This window comes from Chiloscyllium punctatum, chromosome 5, assembly GCF_047496795.1.
Source record: "Chiloscyllium punctatum isolate Juve2018m chromosome 5, sChiPun1.3, whole genome shotgun sequence".
Lineage (NCBI taxonomy): Eukaryota > Metazoa > Chordata > Chondrichthyes > Orectolobiformes > Hemiscylliidae > Chiloscyllium > Chiloscyllium punctatum.
In genome coordinates, this window is record NC_092743.1 from 138877394 (window position 1) to 138893915 (window position 16522).

Sequence of the window (16522 nt, forward strand, 5' to 3'; positions counted from 1 at the left end):
TCTGGTTAGGAATGAAAGGAACATGGTGGTCATTATAGGGGACTTTAACTTCACCAGCATTGACTGGAAATGCTATAACTCTAGTACGTCGGATGGATCAGTTTTTGTCCAATATGTGCAGGAGGGTTTCCTGACTCAGTATGTCAAAGGGCTGACAAGAGGGGAGGCCACATTGGATCTGGTACTTGGTAATGAACCAGGCCGCGTGTTTGATTTAGTGGTTGGTGAGCACTTTGGAGAGAGTGACCATAATTTGGTTGCATTTAGTTTAGTGATGGAAACGGATAGGTATATGCCACAGGGCAAGAGTTATAGATTGGGAAAGGCCAATTATAATGCAATTAGGCAAGACTTAGGAGGCATAGAATGGGGTAGCAAAATACAGGGGATGGGGACAACGAAATGTGAAACCGATATTGCATGTCCTTGATAGGTATGTCCCTGTCAGGTAGGGAAGAAGTGATAAGGTAAGGAAACATTGGTTTACTAAAGAAAATGTATCTCTTGCGAAGTGGAAGAGGAAAGCTTATGTGAAGTTGAAATGAGATAGTTCAGATGAGGCAATGGAAAGTTACAGATTGGCGAGGAAGGATTTGAAGAAAGAGTTAAGAAGAGCGAAATGATAAGATCCTAGGGAGTGTTGCTGAACAAAGAGACCTTGGAGTGCAGGTTCATAACTCCTTGAAAGTGAAGTCGCAGGTAGATAGGATAGTGAAGAAGGCGTTTGGTATGCTTTCCTTTATTGGTCAGAGTATTGAGTACAGGAGTTGGGAGGTCATATTGAGGCTGTACCGGACATTGGTTAGGCCTCTGTTGGAATATTGCGTGCAGTTCTGTCTCCTTCCTATCGGAAAGATGTTGTGAAACTTGAAAGGGTTCAGAAAAGATTTACAAGGATGTTGCCAGGGTTGAAGGATTTGAGCTGCAGGGAGAGGCTGAACAGGCTGGGGCCTTTTCCCTGGAGTGTCGGAGACTGAGGGGTGACCTTAAAAAATTGAGGGGTATGGATAGGATAAATAGACAAAGTCTTTTCCCTGGGGTTGGGGATTCTAGAACTAGAGGGCGTAGGTTTACGGTGAGAGGGGAAATCATGCAGAGGGTGGTATGTGTATGGAATGAGCTGCCAGAGGAAGTGGTGGAGGCTGGTACAATTGCAACATCTCTATGACATGAGCAGTTTTTCGCAGATAGAATAAAGGACAACCCTAAAGCTTTCTATAGATATGTGAGGAATAAAAGGATGACTCGGGTAGGTATAGTGCCAGTCAAAGACAGAAGTGGTAAGTTGTGTGTGGACCCTGTGAAAATTTTGAGAGATGCTAAATGAATATTTCTCATTCATTTTCACTTGGAAAAGGAGAATATTGTAGAGGGGAAGACTGAGATACAGGCTTATAGACTTGAAGGGACTGAGATTAGTAATGAGAAGGTGTTATCAATTGTAGAAGGTGTGAAAGTGGACTAGTCCCCCAGGTTGGATGGGATTTACGCAAGGATTCTCTGGGAAGCGAGGGAGGAGATGATGGAGCCTTTCGCGTTGATCTTTGAGTCATCGTTGTCTACAGGTTTAGTACCAGAGGACTGGAGGATTGCAGATGTTGTGCCCTTGTGCAAGAAGGGCAGTAGAGATGACTCAGGTAATTATAGACCAGTGAACCTTATGTCTGTTTTAGGTAATGTTCTGGAAAGGATTATAAGAGATAGGATTTATAATCATTTTAGCAACCAACAATTTGACTAGAGATAGTCAGCATGGTTTCATCAAGATTTGTGTCTCTCAAACCTCATTGAGTTTTTTTGAAAAGGTGACTAAGCATGTGGATGAGGGTAGGTCAGTTGACGTGGTGTACATGGCCTTAAGTAAAGCCTTTGATAAGCTTCCACATGGTAGACTTTTGGAGAAAATGCGGAAGCGTGGAATTGAAGGTGATTTAGCAGTTTGGATTAGAAACTAGCTTTCTGTAAGAAGGCAGCAAGTAGTGGTTGATGGAAAATATTCAGCCTGGAGTCTGGTTATTAGTGGTGTGCCACAAGGCTCTATTTTGGGACCACTGCTGTTCATCATTTTTATAAATGACTTGGGTGCAGGCATAGGTGGATGGGTGGTAAGTTTGAAGATGACAGTAAAGTCGGTGGAGTGGTGGACAGTGTGGAAAAATGTTGCAGGTTGCAGGGAGACTTGGGTAAACTGCAGAATTGGGCTGAGAGGTGGCCAATAGAGTTCAATGCCGATAAATGTGAGATGATTCACTTTGGGAAGAATAATGGGAAGACAGAATACTGGGTCAGTGGAAAGGTTTTTGGTAGTGTGGTTGTGCAGAGGAATCTTGGTGTCCATGTACATAGATCTCTGAAAGTTGCCATCCAGGTTAATAGTGGAGATAAGACGACATACGGTGTATTAGGTTTTATTGGTAGAGGGATTGAGTTCCAAAATCATGATGTTATGATGCAACTGTACAAAACGCTAGTGCAGCCTCACTTGGACGATTGTGTACAGTTCTGGTTGCCCCATTACAGGAATCATGTGGAAGCATTGGAAAAGGTGCAGAGGAGATTTCCCAGGATGTTGCCTGGTCTGGAGGGGAGGCCTTATGAGAAAAGGCTGAGGGACTTGGATCTGTTCTCATTGGAGAGAAGAAGGCTAAGAGGGGATTTAATAGAGACATACAAGGTGATCAGAAGATTAGATAGGGTGGGCAGTGAGAGTGTTTTTTTCCTTGGATGATGACGTTGGCTTGTATGAGGGGACATAGCTGCAAATTGAGGGGTGATAGATTTAAGTCAGATGTCAGGCCGGCTCTTTACTCAGAGAGTGGTAAGAGCATGGAATGCCCTGCCTGCCAATGGAGTTAACTCAGCCACATTAGGGGCATTTAAACAGTCCTTTGATAAGCATTTGGATGATGATGGGATAGTGTAGGGGGTTGGGCTTAGATTAGTTCACAGGTTGGCACAACATCGAGGGCCAAAGGGCCTGCTCTGCACTGTATTGTTCTGTGTTCCGTGTTCTACTCAACCTCTCTTCATAGCTCGCGCCCTCCATACCAGGCAACATCCTGGTGAATCTCCTCTGCACCCTCTCCAAAGCATCCACATCCTTTTGGTAATGTGGCGACCAGAACTGTATGCAGTATTCCAAATGTGACCAAACCAAGATTTTATACAACTGCAACATGACCTGCCAACTCTTGTACTCAATGCCCTTCCAATGAAGGAAAGCATGCCGTATGCCACCTTGACCACACTCTTCACCTGCGTTGCCACCTTCAGGGTGCAATGGACTTCTGCACCCAGAACTCTCCGTACATCAATTTCCCCCAGGAGTTTTCCATTTACCGTATAGTTCACTCTTGAACTGGATCTTCCAAAATACATCACCTCACATTTGCCCGGATTGAACTCCATCTGCCATTTCTCCCCCAAATCTCCAACCTATCTATTCTGCTGTATTCTCTAACAGTCCTCTTCATTATCTACTACTAGTGTTATCTGCAAATTTGCATCAGGCCACCTGTACCTTCCTCCCGATCATTTATGTATATCACAAACAACAGTGGTCCCAGCACAGATCCCTGTGTTCTGAGGAAGGGTCACTGGACCCAAAACTTTAACTCTGATTTCTCTTCACAGATGCTGCCTGACCTGCTGAGAAGATTCTGAAAGGTTTAGCAGAGTAGATGCTGAGATATTGTTTCCCTGGTTGGGCAATTTTAACGCGTAGAGGCATTGTGTTCGGATGAGTGGTTAAATATTTAGGACTGAGATCAACAGAAGGACTTCAATTAAAGTGCTGTGAATCTAAAGAATTCTCTGCCATAGAGAGTTGTGAATGCTCTATCAGGGAATGCATTTAATGCTTCAATTGACAGATTTTTGATGTCTCAGGAAATCAAAGGATATGCAGTGTGTGTAGCAATGTGCAGTTGAAACCCAAGGTCAGCCATGAATGTATTAGCTGGAGGAGTAGGCTTGGTAGGCCATGTGGTATATCCTTATTGCCTAATTCTTCTGTTCTTTGGTTTACATTGAATTGCATTTGATAGTCTTTCAATCTTTGACAGCACTGCATAGTTTGGACTGTTCCCTATGTAGCTGTCACTTTCTGAAGTGTTACAGCAGAAGGGTTCTGATATCGGTAAGAATAATAGGGTGGTTATGGTAGGGGATTTTAACTTTCCAAACATAGACTGGGACTGCCATTGTGTTAAGGGTTTAGATGGAGAGGAATTTAAGAGCATACAAGAAAATTTTCTGATTCAGTATGTGGATGTACCTACTAGAGAAGGTGCAAAGCTTGACCTACTCTTGGGAAATAAGGCAGGGCAGGTAACTGAGGTGTGAGTGGGGGAGCACTTTGAGGCCAGCGACCATAATTCTATTAGTTTTTAAATAGTGATGGAAAAGGATAGACTGGATCTAAAGTTGAAGTTCTAAATTGGAGGAAGGCCAATTCTGACGGCATCAGGCAAGAACTTTCAAAAGTTGATTGGGGGCAAATATTTGCAGGTAAAGAGACAGTTGAAAAATGGGAAGCCTTCAGAAATGAGATAACGAGAGTTCAGAGACAGTATATTCCTGTTAAGGTGAAAAGCAAGGCTGGTAGGTGTAGGGAATGCTGGATGACTGGAGAAATTGAGGGTTTGGTTAAGAAAAAGAAGGATGTATATGTCTGATATAGACAGCAGAGATTGAGAGAATCCTTAGAGTATAAAGGCAGTCAAAATATACTTAAGAGGGAAATCAGGAAGGCAAAAAAAGGGGACATGAGATATCTTTGGCAAGTAGGGTTAAGGAGAATCCAAAGGAATTTTATAAATATGTTAAGGACAACAGGGCTAGGGAAAGAACAAGGCTCCTCAAAGATCAGCAAGGCAGCCTATGTGTGGAACTGCAGAGATGGGGGAGATGCTAAACGAGTATTTTGCATCAGTTTTTACTGTGGAAAAGGACATGGAAGATATAGAATGTAGGGAAATAGATGGTGACATCTTGAAAAATGTTCATATTACAGAAGAGGTGCTGCTGGATGTCTTAAAACACACAAAAATGTATAAATCCCTAGGACCTGATCAAGTATACCCCAGAACTCTCTGGGAAACAGTTGCTGGGCCCCTTGCTGAGATATTGTATCATTGATAGTCACAGGTGAAACACCGGATGTTGGCTAACATGGTGCCACTATTTAAAAAGTTGGTGAGGAAAAGCCAGGGAACTATAAACTGGTGAACCTGACAGCGGTAGTAGGCAAGTTGTTGGCAGAAATTCTGAGGGACAGGATGTACATTTATTTGGAAAGGCAAGGACTGATCAGGGATAGTCAACATGGCTTTTTGTGTGGGAAATCATATCTCATGAACTTGATTGAGTTTTTTGAAGAGGTAACAAAGAGGATTGATGAGGTCAGAACAGAGCAGTGGACATGACCTATATGGACTTCAGTAAGATGTTCGACAAGGTTCCTTATGGTAGACTGATTAGCAAGGTTAGATCTCACGGAATGCAGGGAGAACTAGCCACTTGGATATAGAACTGACTTGAAGGTCGAAACGGTGATGATGGAGGGTTGTTTATCACCACTGTGACCAGTGTGCACCACAAGGATTGGTGCTGGGTCCAGTGCTTTTCGTAAACGATTTTGATGTGAACATAGGAGGTGTAGTTAGTAGATGACACCAAAATTGGAGGTGTAGTGGTTAGTGAAGAAGGTTACTTCAGAGTACAATGGACCTATGGGGCGACTTTTTCAAGCAAAGGGTTGTGCATGTATGGAATGAGCTGCCAGAGGAAGTGGTGGAGGCTGGTACAATTGTAATATTTAAAAACATCTGGATGGGTATATGACTACAAAGGATTTAGAGGGATATTGGCAAAGTGCTGGCAAATAGGACTAGATTAGGTTAGGATATCTGGTTAGCTTGGACGAGATGGACTGAAGGGTCTGTTTCTGTGCTGTACATCTCTTTGACTCTATGACTTGGAGTTAACAAAATGTTGCGGTGTTGTAGTCGTTTTTATTGGAAATTAGTGGCTCAGTTGCAATGAGACATACTTTTTTGCAGGTGGTTTCTTTGGCAATACAAATCTTTGAGTGTATTTATGTCAAAATTCGATTTAAATCTAACAGCTGTCAGGTGGTTTAAAAGCCAATGTCAATTTTTGTGAGAAGGTCATATTTATTATATTATTCATAGTATTATCTAAGTTGTGTGATGTAGTACGTCAGTAAATACGGTGGTGAATAGATCATCAAATGAAATTTTACATTATTGCGACCAGTTTCATAAGTGACTTTTAACTATAGTTATTATTCACTGGAAAGGATCCTGTATCTGAAAAAAAGAGACTCGTTACAAAATTTTGTCTATTAGTGGAAACTTTTCATGTCATTGAGGTTTGAAAATGCCTTCACTTTATGTTCTGCAGTAACTTTACAAGTCACAACTTGGCTGTTGTGTGATGTTTTGCAGAGTCCACCTTTCCAGATAGTACAAGCTGTCAGCACAGCTCTGTATTTGAAGCAAAGGAAAAGCTGTTTTATCCATTTAGAATATAGGAACATATGTATTTGCAATATAATTTTAATTTGAGTGATGGAGTATCGTAGGTAAAAGATTCAGTCTTAATACTTTGCCAAATAATTTGTTTTATTTTTGATTTTGTACCCCCCTGTTTTCTTCCTTCCTTTAAAGGACCTCTCCCTACCACACATCTGGGAGGATGGGACGATGTGGGCTGTGGACCTCCCCACTACCATCCTCAATGCTGCTGTGATTGGCCTATAAAAAGTGCAATTGAAGGTGGGTGAGGCAGTGCCAGTTTTTCCTACCCGTCCTTCAAGAAAATGTTTTAGGAAAACAATCAGAGCCTGAAACTCATCCACAGATTTGAGTAAAAGGCAGCAGCCTTCAAACCATGGAATTGTGATTGCTGCTCTTGACCTTTAGTTGGATTTTCGTTTGTTGACTATGTTTGAACGTTTATTTGTGGTTGGCTTAAATATTTAGAATTGCTTTAAATTGTTTGATGCTATTTTAGCATGTTTTAAATCGTTTTTAATCTATGTCTGATCTTTGAAATTAACTATACGTTGTTCCTAATTTTAGTACCGTACAGTAATTTGTGTATAACTGTTGTTGCTCACTTGCTAAATTCTACAGATATGAAGTTTCGCCGAAGTGGTGCCCAGTGTTTGAAAAGTCTTATTTCAGTAAAACGTTTCACAAAACTCTTATCTTAAATTTAGGAGAGAAGTCAGGTGGGAATGGTTCTCCTGAAAGTGCTACTGGTCCCCTAGAAGATGAAACTGTGGCAATGAATGACACAGACAATGTTCATTCTAATGGAATTCCAGGGACTCCAATCTCCGTGTCATATACCCCATCTTTGACTGACGACAGGTTGTCAGTTTCATCCAGCGACACTCAGGTGATGCCAAATAAAGAAATTAAATTAATCCTTTTTATAGTTCTTTTGATAAAAATTGGCTTTTTAAATTAATATTTTGGAACACATTGTTGTATTTTACTTTTTGATGGCTTAACTTAATCAAGTATCAACTTTAAATCAATGGTAGAACATAGATTTGTGATTCATAAAACTACTGGTGTCCTACCAATTATGTGCAGTCAAGTTTTCCAGTAGCCAAACCTGTCCACTCATACATTTAGAAATTTAACAGTATCTGGCTAATTAGCCTTTTGGCAGGACAGGACTTTAGTATTGTTGAAAAAGACATGTTTTGCCAAAGCTTTTGTAGCTTGCACTTTTGGGATTGATTTGTGAAAGTTACCAATGTAAAGTAAAAGCAACATGGATACTATATGAGAGGAAATTTCTCAGGGTTATTTGTTTATAATCAGACCAGACAACCTCAAAATATATTAAGAAGACAGCCTAGATCTTAGTTCTTTTCTTATTTTAAAGGTAAGTGTGAGGTGCTATGTTCCAGATGAAGTTTGATTGGTCTAACTACTCTGTTAATCAAAACATAATTTATTCCAACACTATGGTTAAAAAACAGCATATGAAAGAGAAGCTTGGAATAACTTAACAAAAACTGAAAGATCTACGGATGCTGGAAATCAGAAGCAAAAACAGGAACTGCTGGAAAAGCTTAGCAGGTCTGCCCATAACTCTGGAGAGAAACCAGTGATAACGTTTCGGGACCAGTGACCTTCTACAGAACAGTTTTGAGGAAGGGTCACTGGATCTGAAACGTTAACTCTGATTTCTCTCCACAGATGCAGCTAGACCTGCTGCGCTTTTCCAGCAGTTTCTGTTTTTTGCCGGAATAACTACAATTAAGAATATGTAGGTTAGTTTGATCTTGGAGTTGGATAAAAGGTCGACACCCAACTTCGAGGGGCTGTACTGTTTTATATTCTTAACTCTATTGGAAAACGTAACACAATAATAGATTATTTTATTACTAAACAGTAACTGCTCCAAAACAGTAACATCCCATAAACATGCCCTTGGCAAAAGGCAGGTTCAGAAAACAGAATTGTCTCTCATACAACTCCAGCAACTCAGGAGGAAAAAATATCCAGACAAAACTAAGAGACTGTGTGTGTAGCAGCCAGGAGAGATTCACTGCCTTCCGACCCTGCTGAGATCCCAACAACCACTGTTGCTGAAAACAGTTAAAATCCTGGTTCTGCAAGAGCTCGACCACTCTCGACATGGGATAACAGGGGGTGGGGGGTTGCTTCACCCTTTCCCCTCCCTGACCTGACCTAACCTTTCTATCTTTCTACTCACGTAGCCGCTCCACCCTTCACACTGATCAATCAAAATAACTCCCTACCTGCATCCACCTATCACCATCCCATCTACACTCCTTCTCTCCCAACCCCCCCAATCCCACTCCCTTCCCTCTATTTATTTCTGGGCTCCCTTCCCCTTCCCCTTCCCTAGTCCTGATGAAGGGTTTTGAGCCGAAACATTGACTTTCCTGCTCCACTGATCGACTGTGCTCTGCCAGTTTCACACCTATTGACCTTGAATTCCTCTTTCCAGACTCTTCCTATACTCACTATAGTTCAAAATCTAACTAAGTTCGTTTTGAATGTATTTGATGTCTCACAAAAGAGGAGAATTCCAAAAATTAATGACTCCTTGAGGGAAGAAATTTCCCCTTATCTCATTCTTAAGTATATGGCCCTCTGTTCTGAAATAATGTCCCTACTATTTATTTCTCCACAAGGGGAAACTTTGTCTCAGCTGTCCCAGAATCTTGTTTTTTTTTGTTATTCCTCTTCCAATGAATAGAAAACTAACCATTCACCCTTTTCTTTATGGAGAAAGTGAGGACTGCAGATGCTGGAGATCAGAGCTGAAAATATGTTGCTGGAAAAGTGCAGCAGGTCTGGCAGCATCCAAGCAACAGCCATTCCTGAAGCAGGGCTGATGCCCGAAACGTCGATTCTCCTGTTCCTTGGATGCTGCCTGACCTGCTGCGCTTTTCCAGCAACACATTTTCAACCCTTTCCTTTATCACAAGAATCAACCTTGTGAACCTTCTCTGATTTGCCTCTAAAATATGTATGTTGCTGTGTCCTCAATAGAGGCCAGTAACCTTAAAAAGAAATTTGAATTCCTATTGTTAATTGAAAAAACCCAAAGCAAGGTTCCACATCGTAAGGTGAGGACCTTTTACTGACATTGGAAACATAACAAGCACTACTAACTTAATAGTACAAACAGTAAGCACTTTAAAATTGCTAGCAGACTTCTCTCTATGCTGCTGCTATTTTCAATGAAGAATTCTGTTTTTTACATTATGAACCTTAAACAAAAATGCTTCTTTTGTATCACAGGAGGAATTTCGTGCACCTGAACAAAACCAAAAACTTCTAAAAATAGATTTTTTGATTTGTTTTTAAAAATATATTGTATATGAAACCTTTGTGCACAAAGTGTATCCCAAACTTTGTTTCTCAAGATATTTATTAATTAAATGTAATTGTGAACCTATGAAGTAGCAAATATTTTGAAGCAAATAGAATAATACTGTATTTTTGTCTTTGTAGGAATGTGGAATCACTCCAGGAGGTGGTTCCAGTGCTAAGTTCTCTCACATTCTGCAGAAGGATGCTTTTCTGGTCTTTCGATCATTATGCAAACTTTCCATGAAGCCACTTTCTGATGGTCCTCCTGATCCAAAGTAAGTTAGGCTTGTGAAAGTGCTTAGACAGAATGTAAGATTTTGAAATTGAAAACTATTGAAATGAATCTTAGAAATAATTTTTTAAATTTTATTTTGATCAAGTGGTCCTTGAAATTTTTTTTAGGTGAGTTACTTCTGAATCTAAAATACAAAAGAGGTAATGTCTCCTACAAATTTAGAAAGTTAATAAGTAGGGTCACTAACATTACTTAGTAGTAATGCATGGGGTACTTGTGCTCAGCTGTAATATGCCATTTTGTAAGACTGACAATCTCATCTTTTCAGATTCCTTGTGAGATGCTGCCAGTTTCTTGTTCTTTTTTCCCCACGTGCGTAGCCATTATGAATGCTCTGTCATGAGGCAATGGCCTAGTGATATTGTCACAAGACTATTAATGTTGGGGAGTGACAGGTCATGTTCTGGATCCAGGTTCAAATCCTACCATGGCAAATGGTAGAATTTGAATTAAAAATGAAAACTCTAGAACTAAGAGGCTAATGATAACCAAGATGGTGTTGGAAAACCATTATCTGGTTTACTAGCGTCCTTGAGGGAAAGACCAGCATGACAGCAGACATAGCAAAAGATGGTGGACTCTTAATTGCTCAGAGGCACCTAGCCTGTGGCACCCACATCCCGTGAATGAATTTAAAAAATTAGAATATACATAGTGTCCATTCACTATTACTGTTATTATTTCAAATTTGCATAAAAAGGTATATAAACATATTTGGCATATTTAGCCAATACTTCTACAACAATTTTTCAGTTACCTAATATGTAGAAGCTGAAAGGTAAAACCTTTATTTTGTTTAGCCACCGCCGAAGATAAAAATTCCAGAAATAATGGGAATCAATTGTCAATCGAGAATGAGGAACCTAAAGAAATCAGCATAAGTAAAAAGAAGTCTGAAGAAATTAATAGCACAAAGTAGTGTCAGACTCCCAGCCTGTTGGCCTTATTCTAGGGTTTTAAAGGCGATCACTGTAGAGATAGTGAAAGCTTTGGTTTTGATTGTCCAGATTCTACTTGATTCTAGAAGTCCCCAAGAATCAGAAGACAGCAGATGTAGCCACGGCCTTTCTTAAACAAAAGGGTGAACTGCACACTAGTCAGTTTGTCATTAGTAGTAGACACAATGCTTGATTCTATTATTAGAGATGTCGTAAATTGAACATCATAAAAGAGGAAGCGGAAAGGAGGAGGATCGCTGGACTAGAAATGTTAACACTGCTTTCTCTCCACAGATGCTGAGTTTTGGCAGAAATTTCTGTTTTTGTTTAAGCTGAACAGTCACGGTTTATGAAAGAGAAATGTGTTTGATGAATCTGTTAGAGGTTTTTGGGTACATATGGAAGGATAGAAAAGAAGCAACTGGTAGATGCTGTGTATTTAGAATTAAAGAAAAGGTGTCACATATGCAAAATTAGGATTTGTGGTATGGGGGTTGTATACTAACTTGGACTGAGGAATGGTTAATGAACAAAAAGCATGGGGGAATACCACAGGGGACAAGTGTGAAGTACCCACATTGGCAGGAAAATTAAAAAGTAATACTTTTTGAATGGTGAAACACTGGAGGATTTTAAATTCATACCTGTCATTGTTTTAGAATGATGGAAAACTAACAGCTAAGAACAGCAAGCATTTCTGAAAGCAAATGCTTTTGTTACAATAATCTTGGAATAGAAGAGTTATCAAGTCTTAATGTAGTTAGACGGGCATTGGTGAGGCCACAACGGGAGTAATGTGCACATTTTCGGTCTCCTCATCTAATTAGGACATAATTGTCCTTTAACTAATGTGGCACATAGGGAGATTGTCCTATGAGAGGGATTGAGCAGACAGTGGATGTACAGGTTGTACCTCTGTAATCCTCTGGGAGAATGTGAGGACTGCATATGCTGGAGATCAGAGCTGAAAATGTGTTGCTGGAAAAGCGCAGCAGGTCAGGCAGCATCCAAGGAGCAGGAGAATCGACGTTTCGGGCATGAGCCCGAAGAAGGGCTCATGCCCGAAACGTCGATTCTCCTGCTGCTTGGATGCTGCCTGACCTGCTGCGCTTTTCCAGCAACACATTTTCAGCTTGTACCTCTGCAATCCCGCAATCTTCAAGTGGCCTTTGCTGGGCCATGGGAGGTCAAGTATATTTAATGCACAAACACTTCACAATTAAACATCCCATCTTGACATAGCATGCATATGCCAAATGAATGAATGATTTTCCAATTTGACCCCAAAATAGGATTTAGGGTATCCAAACCAGAGTAAGTAAGAAAATGTAACATTGCTAAAGATCCGTGCAGAGCCATTACAAGGAAAACCAAAGGATCACAGAGATTGCTGAACCTGAGAGTTCCAAATTAGGGTGGTGCAACCTGTATTATGCAAAATTGAGAGATGATCTCATCGAAAGTTGTAAAATGCTAAATGGGTTTACAAATTAGATGCTGAGAAAACTATTTCCCTGGCTGGGTAAACTGAAACATCAGGTTACAGTCTAAAATGTAGGGATATTCGTTTAGGATGGCGATGAGAAATTTCTGTATTGAAGGGATTGTACTGTACTTGAGAAAGCTATGGATTTCCAGTTGTTCTGTTTATTCAAGACAGTGAATAGCTCTCTTAATGCTCAAAATTCAAATCTGTTGGAATTGAGGGAAAGCCCTCAAATGATTGAAGTCATACCCACTGCAGTTGCTTTAGAGTGCTCACCATTGCTAATAGGCTGAGAGATAACAAGGCCTGGGTTTGTGGAGGTTGGGATAAAGACATGGGAAAGCTCAAGCCCGAGCATTATTAGGTACTGCATTTATCCAAAAAGAATTGATGATTAAATATTTGCTTATTTAATTCACTTATTGTAAACCGTTTAGGCATCACAAAGATGTGAGAAACTTCAAGGGTAATAATCATTTTTCCACTTGAGCAGAGAAATCTAAATTGTAATTTGATGGTGGTTTTAAAGCTATGATTTAGGAGCATTTATTCTGAGAGTTTAAAATGTTATTGTCAGAGATTGAGAAAACTTAATGTTTCTATGCATTTAGTTGTTGCCAGATGGAAACAGCAGTAATTAGTTGATATAGAGACTATTTTAATTGATATTGAATTAATTGCAGACCTGTGCAGAGAGAATGCAGTAGAATTAGTTTTCGATTGCTTAAACAAAATCCTGCAAAAGTGCAACGAATGGCTTACTGTGTTATAACTGCAGTGGTTCTTTTTGTATAAACTGAAATTGACCAGAAAAAAAATCTTTCAATGACCAAAACTTGCACTACGGTGGCAGACATGATTAAAGCATTAACATTGTGAAAATCTCTCAAAGTAAGTAACAAGAAGAGAAAATGAATGTAGGAATGTCAGAACAGGAATAGGCTATTCAGCTGCTCAAGCCCAATCTGCCATTCAATGAGATCATGGCTGATCTGTGGCATAACTTCCCTTAACACCTTAACTTAAAAATTTATCTAACTCAGATTTAAAACTGACAGATGATCTAGCATCAATTGCCATTTGTTAAAGAGAGTTCCAAACTTCTACCACCCTTTGTGTGTATAAAAGTGTTTCTTAACATCTCTCCTGAACAGAGTGGTGCTGGAAAAGCACAGCAGGTCAGGCAGCATCCGAGGAGCAGGAAAATCGATGTTTCGGGCAAAAGCAAATACTGCCTGACCTGCTGTGCTTTTCCAGCACCACTCTAATCTTGACGCTAATCTCCAACATCTGCAGTCCTCACTTTCTCCTATCTCTCCTGAACAGTCTGATCATGAATGAGATCAGTGTAACCAGTTTATATTTTAGTTTGAATTTTAGAAGCATTTTAAAGAGCTTATTTTTGGAGTAAGTGTTACATTGTGTTGCCTAATCTTTACTGGTTTGTTTTGGACCAGATCTCCAAAGGACACTATTTTCTGGCTTCATGTTGAAGGATATTAACGGCTACTTTTTCAAACATCAGATCATTTAAAATTGTGATACATTACATGTGCTCATTTTTATGCATGCTTAATTTCATTTACAGTTCTTGACCCATGCCTTCCAAAAAGAAGTGTTCTCAATTTCACTTTTTTACTGATGATATAGGTCTCACGAATTACGCTCCAAGATCCTTTCACTACAGCTGCTTCTATCAATTCTGCAAAATGCCGGACCAATTTTTCGAACTAATGAAATGTTCATCAATGCAATAAAACAGTACCTTTGTGTGGCTTTATCAAAAAATGGTGTCTCTTCAGTGCCAGAAGTGTTTGAATTGTCACTTTCCATCTTTCTCACTCTTTTATCAAACTTCAAGACTCATCTTAAGATGCAGATAGAGGTAATGTATTAAGTTGTGCAGTTCTATGATGCGAATTTAACTCATTGTAGACTAGCAATTTGACTTCAGAATATTCTTATGCTTATTAATATTAAAAGTGAAGATATTGTATAAATACCTTGTATCTCAAGCTTTTCAAAAATATAAAATACATTAGCAACTCATGTAGTTCCCCAAGTTTTGTCTTCAGTAGTTGAACAATAAGTTCTTTTTTAGGGGTGCAATTTCTTTTCTTTTCAGTTTTCCTTCCTGTCCCTTTTTGGTTTTATACCAAAGGTATCACACGCTCACGTTTTCCTTCTGTTACATTAGGTATTCTTCAAGGAAATCTTTCTTTATATTTTGGAAACATCGACAAGTTCTTTTGATCACAAATGGATGGTAATTCAGACTCTGACCAGGATCTGTGCAGGTATGATTATTTTTGGTTGCTTACGTTTCCAGAGTATTAATGTTGACAAATTTAATATCAACATTTTAATTATTTAAATTAATCTTATTAAACTTGCAGATGCGCAAAGTGTGGTCGACATTTATGTAAATTACGATTGCGACTTGAATGCTGCTAACATCTTTGAAAGATTGGTGAATGACTTGTCTAAGATAGCCCAAGGTCGAGGTGGTCATGAACTGGGAATGACACCTGTGCAGGTACTGTGAAATAATTATATATATGTGAAAGTAAAAGTGAGTGAATGACAGTAAAACATAGAAACATTTATATAAATTACCTTTAATAGAATTCACATGTTTGGCTTGACTTCAGATCTGTAACCTTCATTGTGGTGGAGACTCAGTTAGTGCAGTTCCAAACTACCTGAATTTGGCAAGACTGTCACTCTTGCAGTCAAAAACTGGTAGTTCCTTTGGCACATGGAGAAACAGGGCCTGACTATTTATTTTAGCTAGATATGTGATGCTACATCCTCCAGGATTATTAAAAGCAAGTTCTTCTTTCTTCCAAGGATGCAACAGACATTGTGCCGAAAATATCCTTGAAGACTATTTTTAGGTTAACTCTAGGGAGATTGGGGCTCACATATGAGAGTTGTAGAGTCATACAGCATGGAAACGCACTTTTTGCTCCAACCAGTTAATGTCAACCATGTTCTCAGACTAAACTAGCCCCACCTGCCTGTTCCTGGCACATATCCCTCCAAACCTTTCCTATCCATGTAACTCAATAGATTAGCTTAGAAGAGTAACCCACCCAGACCCATTCCCCAATATTTACCCCTGACTAATGCACCTAGAACTATGGGCAATTTAGCATGAGCAATTCACCTGATCTGCATGTCTTTAGATTGTGGAAAGAAACTGGAGTACCCGAGGAAAATGCATGCAGACATGGGGAGAATGTACAAACACCACACAGACAGTGGCCCAAGGGTGGAATTGAACCCAGGTCCCTGGTGCTGTGAGGTGGCAGTGCTAACCACTGGGCCACCATGCTGCCCATGTACTTACCCACATGTCTTTTAAAGTTGTAATTGTGCTGACATCCACCACTTCCTCAGTAAGTTCATCCACACACAAACCACTTTAAAATTCAGAAAATCTTTTCTATCTAAAAGTGAACATATGCTATTCTCAACTTCATAGCAGTGTTAAAAAAACACATTGCCCCTCATATCTTTTTTAAATGTTTCTATTTTCTCCTTAAAAATGTGCCCCCTTGTCCAAGAGCTGTACAGCATAGAAACAGACCCTTCAGTCCAACGCGTCCATACTGACCAGATATTCTAAGTTAATCCAGTCTCATTTGCGAGCATTTGACCCATATCCCTCTAAACCTTTCCTATTCTTGTACCCATCCAGATGCCTTTTAAATGTTGTAATTATACCAGCCTCCACCCCACCTCTGACAACTCGTTCCATACACGCACCAACCTCTATGTGAAAAAGCTACCCCTTAGATCCTAATTAAATCTTCCCCCTTCTCACCTTAAACCCATGCTTTCTAGTTTGGCTGTTGACCTTGGCTATTCACCCTATCTGTGATTTTATAAACCTCTATAAGGTCAC

General features: G+C 39.8%; 1 protein-coding gene across 3 annotated transcripts in view; it reads left to right on the forward strand.

Annotated features, from left to right (window-relative positions):
- arfgef1 (ADP-ribosylation factor guanine nucleotide-exchange factor 1 (brefeldin A-inhibited)) overlaps positions 1 to 16522 on the forward strand; it is a 192469-nt gene that overhangs the window by 88437 nt on the left and 87510 nt on the right. For 2 of the 3 annotated variants that reach the window (XM_072571483.1, XM_072571484.1), the window contains 5 exons: positions 7247 to 7428; positions 10035 to 10168; positions 14263 to 14497; positions 14810 to 14909; positions 15009 to 15148. In XM_072571483.1, coding sequence (XP_072427584.1) covers positions 7247 to 7428; positions 10035 to 10168; positions 14263 to 14497; positions 14810 to 14909; positions 15009 to 15148 — 791 coding nt within the window. Of the gene's footprint in view, positions 1 to 6692; positions 6801 to 7246; positions 7429 to 10034; positions 10169 to 14262; positions 14498 to 14809; positions 14910 to 15008; positions 15149 to 16522 lie in introns of all 3 variants that reach the window. The other variant, XM_072571482.1, reaches the window with a different exon arrangement.